At 38.9% G+C, this 12,460-nt stretch overlaps 1 protein-coding gene across 4 annotated transcripts in view; it reads right to left on the reverse strand.

The window, feature by feature from the left end:
- The window catches only part of Acsl (Acyl-CoA synthetase long-chain), a 37,358-nt gene that overhangs the window by 19,555 nt on the left and 5,343 nt on the right, over nucleotides 1–12,460 (reverse strand). The window contains exon 1 of one of the 4 annotated variants that reach the window (XM_067134279.1): nucleotides 9,102–9,239. The exons of 2 other annotated variants lie outside the window; for them this stretch is intronic. Coding sequence is in view for 1 of the 2 variants with exons in the window: in XM_067134277.1 (XP_066990378.1) it covers nucleotides 4,798–4,808 (11 nt within the window). In the remaining variant the exon portion in view is untranslated. Of the gene's footprint in view, nucleotides 1–4,797; nucleotides 4,935–9,101; nucleotides 9,240–12,460 lie in introns of those variants that run through there. One more of the 4 variants, XM_067134277.1, reaches the window with a different exon arrangement.

The following is a 12,460-nucleotide window of genomic DNA, read 5'->3' on the forward strand; positions in this document are numbered from 1 at the left end:
AGAGAGAGAGAGAGAGAGAGAGTTCCTTTCTCTCTCTCTCTCTCGCTCGAATGAGTGACACCAGCCTGACGGGACCGTTCATTTTAGGCGAATAAATAAAAATGGCTGGTGGAGTTTTCACAGTTCGTCCATTACTGAATCTCTCTCTCTCTCTCTCTCTCTCTCTCTCTCTCTCTCTCTCTCTCTCTCGCTTTCGAAATAATGAGGTATAATTAGGAAGTTGCCGAACGGCGCTGACAAGATGGCACTATATTTGTCACGTGGGACAAAAAAACCACTTAAACACTTTAAACTTTCTAAGTGACTTAGTGCTAACTTTACATTTCCTGATACTTAATAAGTCACTTGATCGAACTTTAAAGTTGTATAATAATGTTTTGGTTGTAAAACTTAGACCTATATGATTGTTGACAACCATTATAAACACAAACATTATTGTTACACAACCGACCTATAACACATCGCCATCTTACTCTTAAAAGTTATATAAAGATGTATTTCTAATTAAAGTAAAAGATTCAAGACTTTACTTTTATTCGACGGAGTCCAAATTTATCTACTGTTGCTAACCAGACTCAATTTTAGGCGCCATATTGGAACGTGAAAAAGCTTAGGCCTAGTTATGTTCACAAAAGGAATAAATAGGTATAATTATGTTTAAAATAAGAAAAATATTCCTAATTACGTTAAAAAAAGGAATAAATAGGCCTAGCTACATTAAAAAAATAGGAAAAATAGGCCCAATTATGTTAAAAAGGGAAAAAATAGGCCTACTTACATCACAAATTAGGGAAAAATAGGCCTAGTTGTTAAAAAAGAAAAATATAGGCCTAGTTATATTCATAAAAGGAAAATCATGGGCCTATCTGTTCACGAAAATTTATGCTGACAGAAATTTAGCAATGACCTATGACCTCACTGCACTTCCGGTAGTGACGTAAACTACCGGATCCGGTCCAAGGATGATGTAGCCAGTCCGGATACGGTTTAGAACAGTCCGGATGCGGTGTAGCCTTGTGAGGTAACCGGATATTACGCATCACAAATTAGTGACGTTTATTGACGTTTTATTGAGAGAGAGTTATTGAGAGAGAGAGAGAGAGAGTGGAATTAATTAGGCGTTATCAGCCGTCAAGTTTGTTTTTCAATCTCGTGAGCGATAGGATGATGATGGTCTCATCATCCTATCTCTACGCCTATCGGGAGTCTCGTCGCATATACGCCTATATGCATTCTCATCCTATGTATTCCTACCGAGTTTCTCATCCTACCCAGGCCTAAAGACATTCTCATACTATCTATGCCTACAGACATTCTCATCCTATCTATGCCTACACACATTCTCATCCTATCTATGCCTATATAGAGTCTCACCCTCTCTACACCTACAGACAATCTCATCATCCTATCTAGGCCTATAGTATTCTCATCCCATCTACTCCCATCGACATTTTCAAGGGCCTACAGGCCTATCAACCACCCCATCCTATCTAAGCCTATCAATCTCATCCTATCTACTCGTAACGACTCTCTCTCCCCAGAGAGCAACAGATTGAGATTCAATCCCTATCACTCTTTTGGGTACTATTAATAAGCTTTGACCTTCATTGACCCTCGAGATCTGTAGATAAGGTTCGAGTGTCTGTACTCTGTACCTTCGTACTATACCTTGACCTTGACTTATGTCACTCTATCTCTAAGGGTGTGAGAGGTGCTGGAGGGGTGTATATACCTTTTGGAGGAGTAGTACTATCTGAAGAAGGTGGTACCTACCACCTTCTTCAAGTAGTACTAATCCTTCAGGTGGTAGGTACCACCTTCTTCAGATGGTACTAGTCCTTCAGGTGGCGTACCACCTAAAGGAGGTGGTACGCTACCTGTAGCAGTAGAACCATCTGAAGGTGGTACACCACCTGAAGGATTAGTACTACCTGAAGAAGGCAGTACACCACCTGAAGGAGATGGTACGCCACCTGAAGGATTAGTACCATCTGAAGAAGGTGGTACCTACCACCTGAAGGATTAGTACTACCTGAGGAAGGTGGTACACCACCTGAAGGAGATGGTACACCACCTGAAAGGTACGCCTAGGCAGCAAACAGCGCAACAACCATCAATTCATTCTAGAGGGAAAAACAAAATAAACCAAAGAATCTTAACATCAAAAAGAATCCCATTCATGTCTCCCGTCTCTAAGCTCATCTGTGAGGCCCTAGACCCTCCATACCCCCTCCCACGCAATCATAAAGGCACCTGTAACCTCTCCCCTCCCTTCCCAGGCAATTCCCCCCCACCCACAACACCCCCACGCCCACACAAACACACCTGTTGGCAAAGGGATATATCATGTCTGGTCTGAGTTCGAAACAGCTGCGGTTATATATAGATGTTCCGTTGCTATTGGATGGTGGGTGTCACGCGGTTCCTCCCCTGGGGGATTTAATTGGTGGGTTTCTGAGACTTTAAATCCCATATGTAGACGTTGCGTCTTTTTTTCCCCCTAGTGGAGATTTTCATGTTTTTTTTCTCAGTGGAGAGTGTAATTTAATCTTTTTTTCTTCTCAAAGTTATATTTGAACTAGACTTATACTGCTATATATATACACGTCATTTTTTCATTGGGGAATGTAACTCAGCGGGAAGTTAAGTCTTTTTTCCTAGTGGGAAAATAACTTGGTCTTTTCCCAGTTGAGAAATTTAGTCTTTTTTTCCTAGTGGAAAAATTCATCTAAATTTTTTTTTAGTGGAGACTTAAATTTCTTCTATGAAAAACTTAATTCCTTTTCTAGGAGAAAGTAAATTAAGTCTTTTTTTCCTACTGGGAAATTAATCCAAGTCTTTTTTTTCTTAGTTAAATTTGAGCTAGACTCATATTGCGCGATTTGATGATGGGTTTATCGACCTCCCCTTGCAGAGACGAAGTAGTTCAGAGAGAGAGAGAGAGAGAGAGAGAGAGAGAGAGACAGCAACGCCATGGGGGCTCTTGTTTATTTAGAGCAGCGTGTTGCTTCGTAGTAGCACTTTGTAGTAGCAAGTAGCAACGCCTTGCCAAGGGAGAGGAAAAGGTCTTTGAATACACGCTCGGTCTAGTTGCTGCTCCGTGTTGCTTGAATTCCCGCGCATACTTCCGCATACTGATCGCATGCTGTTAGTTTTAAATATGCTGTAGTATGCGCTCGAACGCATATTATGATTGTATGCTCTATAACGCATACTTCCTTTAATATACGCATTTACTCCTTCCTACTATAGGCCTGGTACCTAGTAGCTGCTCCGTGTTACTTGAATTCCTACGCATACTATTATATACATTATAGTATGCTCTCTGACGCATACTTTTATACGCTCTACAACGCATACTTCCCTTATGAACACTGGCGTTCCCGAGCCTACCTTCGCCCATATAGGCCTATGGCATCCGAATTAGACCGGCGGAAACGAATATTGATTTCACCTGGGCGAGCTCCACTAGGGACCTTTAGGCCTATAAGGCTTATATAACGCTATTACGCAGTTTTAAGAGATGTTTAATAATTAAATATTTGAAAGTATTATGTATTTTAATATCTGTTTAAAGCTTTGGACATCATTCAATTGAAATACTTTAATTAAAATAGTGATAGACATTTTCGTTAGAGACATCACTGGCTGGCTTCAGGTAACACCTTATGCGAGAGAGAGAGAGAGAGAGAGAGAGAGAGAGAGAGAGAGAGAGAGAGAGAGAGAGAGAGAGCATTTTGTCCAAGGAGATGATGTTGAATGAATGCAACCACACACATCGCCTTAGTTGAGAATTTTGAATTAAATTATGTCTCTCTCTCTCTCTCCACATATTGACAAACCAACACTTACATTAAAACTGAGAGAGAGAGAGAGAGAGAGAGAGAGAGAGCTGTTCACTATATAAATAAAACTAGGGTATAATATTCTCAATCTTTACAGCCTCAACAAAGTTCAGGAACCTCAATTGAAGAGAGAGAGAGAGAGAGAGAGAGAGAGAGAGAGAGAGAGAGAGAGAGAGAGAGAGTGAGTCATGAATCATTATATACCGGTTTTAGTTGGTTTTCCCCCCGGGGCCGAGAATTTAGGCTGCAATGGTGTGCAGAATTAATATCAGACATACTATTATGGCTGCAAAACCACGTACCATGACTTGGGTGTTGGCACTAGTCTTTTAAACTCAAGTCTGGAGTCTTTTAGACAAAGTCTGATGTCTCTGAGACTAACTTTTAGAAGTTGTATGTGTTTTACACTGTTTTATGTCTTTTTAGGCTATGTTTAATGTCTTTTACACTAAGTTTTATGTCGCTTACATTGTTTTGCGTCTTTTAGACTAACTGGTGTCTTTTAGACTAAGTTTATGTCTTGTAGACTAACTTTCATGTCTTTTAGACTAAGTTTATGTCTTTCAGACTAAATTTTATGTCTCTTAAACTAGTTATGTCTTTTAGAATAAGTTTTATGTCTTTTACACTAAGTCTCATGTCTTTTAGACTAAATCTTAAGTCTTTTAGACCAAGTTTTATGTTTTCAGTCTTAGTTTTATGTCTTATGAAAAAGTTTTACGTCTTTTAGACTAAGTTTTATCAGCTGATAAGTCTAAATACTTCCGTAGTACTAAACCACACAATCCAAGACTAGACTTCAAAAGTCTAGTTAATCAGACTTAATATACGATTAAACTCATACACATTACGCCAGACTCCACACAGACTTTACGTAGGAACAGGAAAAGAATAAACCAAATCAGTAAAATGGCCTAAAAAGTCTCAATATAAAGTCTAAACCAAACCTTACCTGTTCCTCATCTTGGACGACACAGAGGCGACTTGACCACAGCACAACAGACAGGCGTCCCAAACCGAGTAAGACTTCCCAGCAAGTCTTATGTCTTAAGACGACTGCAGATAAGTCCCCCCCACACAATATTCGACCCCTTATCGTTATCTGGGCCAGTCTTATCGACGAACGAACGAACGAACGGACGGTTTCGTTACAAGGGTTGAAAGTGCAATGTCGGCCTAGTGGTCTTCTAAGAGAAGGTTGGAACCAAATTTAACTTATTTATAGCAACGTTACCTACGTATATACTTCTGTATGTGAATGCTTAGTGTGTTTAGTAACTTCTCTACGCGAAGACGAGTGTGTATGATTGCTCAGTGTTATAATAACTACTTATAATCTAATCAGAGTCTGCATCTCGTAAGAAAACCATTAACTAAGCAGATCTGAAACGTCATGTGATAATGATATCGCCATGAAAACATCACAAGGTCACAAAGGCAAGCTGTCTGAGAGAAAAAGAGAAAATACCTCTTGGGAATAGTTTCTCTACCTCTGAGGGATGAGATATTACCTCGACGAGGCCAGTAATAATATAATAATGAGGCAGGCTATAATGTAACTGGCTCTGACCATTGTAGGTCTAATGTGGAGCTGAAAAAAGTTGTTCAAAATGTAATACTTGTTTATGAGGTGATATTTATAGATAAACATTGCGTAAATCTATGTACCTCTAATACATTAACGTATGTACCTCTCATACCCCTGGAGGTAGTGATTTACGAGGTAATAAGCTGAAAACGAATATTACAAATTTATTTAAATTTTTTATTTCATCTCGCAAACTTTACCCAGGACAACGGAGACACAAAATCTACTGTAATAATACAAAAAAGTATCTGCTGGGGGGTCTTGGGTACACAGCAGAAGGCCCCGCCCACCTCTGATGCCCCTGGCACGAATCATACGAGGTGGACCAAAGGTCGTAACCAGGGGTCAAAGATCACTGGCTGTCACCTGTTGTCTGAGATAGTGTTGTTCAATGGATTATCAGATAAGGGCTTCCCACCACTGCTGGGAGGTGAGGTGGTGCCCCTGGGAAGGGCAGGGGTGTCCCTGGTTAGGGAAAGGGGGCCAGTGGTCCCCTGGAAGGGTAGGAGACTGCCCCCACAGGGGGTAAAGAAGAGAGCCGTTTCTTCATATAGGGGCGTCCCCTGGCTTAGGGTAGGGACCTAGATCATGAGTTAGGGGCGTCCTCTGGATGAGGGCAGGGAAGGGGGTCCCAGGGAGGGAAAGGGGGGAGGGTATCTTTGCCCAATACCCTCCAAGATAAGGTAGCCTATGTGTGATAAGGCTAATACCAGCAGAGACTAATTATAACAGCAAATCACTGGACCAGTCTTGACGTAACTTTCACCAGATATATATTTAATGTACAATTCACTACACCCTGGGTGTAACTTACACCCAAAAGGGGAATGTATATAAGTCCTCCTACCTAGGGCAGGATTCGAACCTGGGGCATTGATTTAAGAAAAATGTCCTCCTACCTAGGGCAGGATTCGAACCTGGGGCATTGATTTAAGAAAAATAAGTAATAAAAACTTATATTCGACAGGAATATATATCTTTCCTAATAGTCGAGAAGTTAAAGTCGACCTTTTAATTTGCTGTTTCTTAAACCAAAGGACCCCAGGTTCGTATCCTGACTGGGCCAGAAGCAATTATTATAATTCCCAAGGTATAGTGAATTCGATATTTGATATTAAAAAGTTACCTATATACGTAACAGATTTAAGTAAGTAGAGTTATAATCAAAACATTAATATATTTTAAACACTTATGAAGTTAGGATTAACTTAAGTGTTGCTTAAAATAAACTAGTAACTTTCTCTCTCTCTATCTCTGTGGACAGTCGTCCCCAGTGCATGAATTGGGAAATCAGATGACGTCACTTTCACTCAGAAATCCGATATCAATATCATTTACTATCAACTAAAACTATTTTCCATTCATCTGTTCATGAATGAGTGACGTCATCGCTTGCAGTAATCTTGAAGATATATTTTAATTACGAGAGAGAGAGAGAGAGAGAGAGAGAGAGAGAGAGAGAGAGAGAGAGAGAGAGAGAGAGAGACCAGTGCTTTTGGAGACAAAAGCAGTGAATTGTGTACCTGGTGGTTAGCTGTCTGTGGTGGGCCACACGACAAAAAGGGGGTGGGCTAGCATCCTCATCCCAAAATAAATAAAAAATGATATATATATATATATATATATATATATATATATATATATATATATATATATATATATATATATATATATATATATATATATATATATATATATATATATATATATATATATATATATATATATATATATTTATGATACACAAATCTTAAGATAATAAATAAGCCTACAACTGATAATCGCTGATAACTACTCAATAATCTTGGAGGATATTTACGCCGGTTCAAAGGTCCACAAGTGGAGTGGTTTTTTTTTGTTATTTTTTAAAATTAATTTTGTCATTATCTAGATACTTAAGTGCATTCAAAAGGGAAAGTAGTGGTTTTTATATATTACACATTTCTAAAATTGAAGAGAGTTCTCTCTCTCTCTCTCTCTCTCTCTCTCTCTCTCTCTCTCTCTCTCTCTCTCTCTCTCTCTCTCTCTCTCTCTCTCTCACACACATGTGTGTGTGTATATATATATATATTATATATATATATATATATATATATATATATATATATATATAGATAGAGAGAGAGAGAGAGAGAGAGAGAGAGAGAGGTACATATAATTATAGATCAAGAGACCTAAAATACTGATAAAATAATAATAATAAAAATAAATATACACAAATATAAATATATAAATTCTAACAATTATCTTATATAACAGAAACAATATAAACAATAAAAATTTCAATTATTAAAAAAAATAACAGTAAACATGTCAAAAAACATTACAAGACATTCATAGAACACTTTCTTTAAAAGACAGTGGAACAAGTAAATATTACCAGTGAGGTTCCCAGCACTTATCAAAATAGGGTTATGACATTTGGCCGACTTTTCCTTTGGAAAGAGAGGAAATAGACAGGAAATGAGAGAGAGAGAGAGAGAGAGAGAGAGAGAGAGAGAGAGAGAGAGAGAGAGAGAGAGAGAGAGAGAGAGAGGTGATTGTTAAGTATGAGACATGGGTCTAAGCACGCCTGTTTAGACATTTGTCTAAGCATGCAGATTTAGACATGGGTCTAAGCACGCCTGTTTAGACATGGCAGTTTAGACATATGTCTAAACACACCAAGCACCTGTTGCTCTAAGCAACCACTTCCCCCAACACAAAAAATTCCCACAATGCCTCCCTCCCTCCCCCCCCCTCCAACACAAACAACAGTTCCCCTCCTCACAATTACCATTCCAACCACCTCCGCCCCCACACCACTGTAATAAACCCCCTCCCACAACCCCTTAAAAACCATATAACCCGGAGGCAGTTATCTGCATTCCAGGCTTATACTCTTCTCTCTCTCTCTCTCTCTCTCTCTCTCTGGTTTATAGCTGGTATCAATATTGCCTACAACTGTATTTATACAACATGTGAAGGTTGCAGTTGTAACAATATTAACTACAACTGTATTTATACAATATGTTTTGGTTGTGGTTGTAACAATACTGGCTATAACTGTATTGATACAATGTCACGGTTGTGATTATAACAATAATGACAACTATCGATACAGTATTTCACAGTTGTGGTTGTAACAATATTGACTCCAACTGTATTTATACAGTATATCATGGTTGTGGTTGTAACAATATTGACTCCAACTGTATTTATACAGTATATCATGGTTGTGGTTGTAACAATATTGACTCCAACTGTATTTATACAGTATATCATGGTTGTGGTTGTAACAACAGTGCCTACAACTTTGATACAATGTCACAGTTGTGATTGTAACAATATCGACTACAACTGTATTTATCAATCACGATTCTAACAATATTGGCTACAACTGTATTTATACAATGTCACGGTTGTGACTGTACCAATATCGACTGTAACTGTACTGATACAATATCACGATTGTGGGTGTAACAACACTGCCTACAACCGTATTTATACAATATGTCAAGGTTGTGACTGTAAAAATATTAGCTACAACTGTATTTATACAATGTCACGGTTGTAATTGTAACAACATTGACTCCAACTGTATCGATACAATATATCACGGTTGTGGTTGTAACAACACTGCCCACAACTGTATTAATACAACAAACCATTAATTACCGAACACTTACCTTAAAGGCCAGTTCACTCAGCGGTTTTTTGACACTACAAAACAATTGTCATGTTAACTGCGTATATTTCCCCCACAAGTCCGTTACGTTACCTTTCCCCCACTTCGTCCGCTTGTCAACTGAGAGAGAGAGAGAGAGAGAGAGAGAGAGAGAGAGTTGGATAACTCACACATACGCACATACAAACACTTTCTCTCTCTCTCTCTTTTCTGTCACAAGTTAGGTACCTTTCTCCGACACTGTCCGCTTGTATACTGAGAGAGAGAGAGAGAGAGAGAGAGAGAGAGAGAGAGAGAGAGCGCTGGATAACTCGCACATTCTCTCTCTCACTCTCTCTCTCGTGCACATGCCACGTTCCACGCTCGGTAGACCTACAGTACTTCTACCGAAAGCGTTTCACAACAAACAAACTTTTGATTTCATCTTTATTTCCTTCCTCGGAACAATCACACCGAACAAACGCACAAACAAACGTAGGTCGTTTGTTTATCGGTTGTTTGTTTGTGCGTTTGTGACCTAAAATAGGAAAAAAACCGTTACACAAACGGATAAGAAATCAATATGCCTCTCCCCCACACTCCACCCAAATCGAGGTGGTTGGAAACCTAAAAATTAAAACTATTATACATAAAATACTATGTATTTTATTTTATATTTTATTCTGTTTTATAAAATACAATGTATTGTATTTTATCCCGACGCCTGAAATAAATACATTACGTAATTATCAACGACAGGAAATAACATTACAGCTAACTACGTAGGTTCGTAGCAGAAGCTACCGCGATATAGCTAGACCTAGAGAGAGAGAGAGAGAGAGAGAGAGAGAGAGAGAGAGAGAGAGAGAGAGCTTGAACCAGATTTGATGATATTCATATACAGACACAAACAAACGCACAAACACAAGAATACAAAACAGTCTTACTTGTAATCGTTGCCATGACAACATGGCGTCTGTGTTATTTAATCGCACATATCTTGTTATAAAAATAACTCTCTCTCTCTCTCTCTCTCTCCAGCAGCTGCGACCCTGAACAGTCGACTAACAGCAAGGTGTAGCCTTTAATGGTATGAGACATGTTTAAAGCGTAAATAAATACGCCATTATTGAAGTGGTCTGGTCATGTTAAGGAAATGGGAGTATATAAAACCCATTTTTTAAAATCTATATTTTTGATGGTGAATATGATTTACTCTCTCTCTCACTCTGTCTCCAAAAGTCCTAAATAGGCCTAAGAGTATTTATCCGATCAGTAACAACTATAATTTGTAAAATTATATTTGAAAAATTACTATAATTAAAAAAATATATAAAAAAACGACTACAGAGAATGGAGTCTTCTAGAAAGGACCGAATCCTTTCGTAAGCGAATTGGGTCGATAGCAGATGCCTCTCTCTCTCTCTCTCTCTCTCTCCCAAGCTGTGTGGGAGAGCGCAGTTCCCATTGTTGGAGATTAGTCCTGAGTATTGAGGGAGGAGGGACTTGCCCATTGATGGAGAGAAGTGTTTGTGTTGGAGAGAGAGAGAGAGAGAGAGAGAGAGAGAGAGAGAGAGAGAGAGAGAGAAGAGAAACCCTTTTCCTTCCATAGAATCATTGGCGATATTTATTTATTCGCTTAATTAAGCAACACAAAATTAATGAACCTAAGGTACTATCTCTCTCTCTTTCTCTCGCTAGGTCAATTTTTATACTAATACCTGTTATAAGCCTAACGTGAATATAGCACAAACTGGCAACTCTTCAAGCATTGTAGTAGGTTCGTTGCCAATAAACCTTCATTTTGTATTATTACTCTACTTTAAATTCGCAATTATATTAATAATTTATTAATAAATAAGTAATACACTTAAATAAGTGTCTATATTATTATACACTTGTAAGATTTCAGTAACGCTTACGAGGAAAGACGCAAAAAACTAATAAAATTCAGCAACTGGCAACCGTAAGTTACGTCACATAAGGAAGCACCCATTAACATTTAACCTAAACCTATTATTCAATTGCTTTGAAATGCACCGTAAAAGCGAGAGAGAGAGAGAGAGAGAGAGAGAGAGAGAGAGAGAGAGGGTAAAAAATTCGAACCAAGACGTACCGTGTACCCAAAATGTTACAGGACAGGGCTTAGATACCATTAAGACAAAGGGTACAGTTTCGAAATCGTAACCATTCTCTCTCTCTCTCAATATGTTGCTAATGTTGAATTAATGGTTAGAATACTGACAAAGGAACTAGGCCTAATACCAGACCAAATACGACCAGTGAATGAATTAAATCTCGACAGGGCAACTAGGCCTAATACCAGACCGAAATCTGGTCTGTAGACAAAAGGCCAGTCACTACCAGTAAGTGAAATCTGGTCCTAATGAAGGTAGACACTGGTAATCAGGTACACCAACCTATCAGGAGCGAAAGATCATGAATTATTTGCCAAAATGACCTTTTCGACAGGAGAAATATTCTGGGTGTAAGAACTGCTTTCTCTCTCTCTCTCTCTCTCAAGGCACAAACTCTACAGGAACCAGCTAACTATTGGTAATACATTCAACAGAGAGAGAGAGAGAGAGAGAGAGAGAGAGAGAGAGAGAGAGAGAGAGAGAGAGAAAGTAACTGTTACCTAGACTAAAACAATTTCACCTTATACAGGGGAACTTTTTATAAAGGTCACTTCATTAATTATAGAATTGTCTTGCAATTAAAGACTTCTCGAGCCATTTTGAGCAATCTGTATTTTGCAAAAGCAACTGTATTGCAATACAGTTGCTTCTGCAAGGTACAGTTGCTAAAAATGGCTTAATAAGTCGTCAATTGCAAGGTAATTCTATTATCAATGGGGTAACCTTTGCACGAAGCTCTACTGTTTAAGATACAATAATTTTAAGTCTGGGTTACGCGTCACTTTCTCTCTCTCTCTCTCTGTTAAATGTATCACAGATAGTTAGCTGATCCCTGTCGAGTTGGTGGCTTAGAGAGAGAGAGAGAGAGAGAGAGAGAGAGAGAGAGAGAGAGAGAGAGAGAGAGAGAGAAATTGGGTATTACTGTTTCGTCTTGAACCGATCGATAAATCTCTCTATTAAATATACAAACAACCAACAGAGAGTGAGAGAGAGAGATGTAACAAGCCTTGAACATGCAGAGAGAGAGAGAGAGAGAGAGAGAGAGAGAGAGAGAGAGAGAGAGAGGCAGCAGCCAGCCATCAATGTTATGATTGTTCTTTCCTCCGGTCGAGGTATACAACTACACATCGAAGCTCCTTCCTGGGCGTCTAGACCCACACCCTCGTCCTCCTGGTGCTGGGGGCACGCCGAAGGACGTACCCAAGCACAGGAATACCCAGACACGCAAGCACACACACACAAA

The sequence above is a fragment of the Macrobrachium rosenbergii genome, chromosome 35 (assembly GCF_040412425.1).
Source record: "Macrobrachium rosenbergii isolate ZJJX-2024 chromosome 35, ASM4041242v1, whole genome shotgun sequence".
NCBI lineage: Eukaryota > Metazoa > Arthropoda > Malacostraca > Decapoda > Palaemonidae > Macrobrachium > Macrobrachium rosenbergii.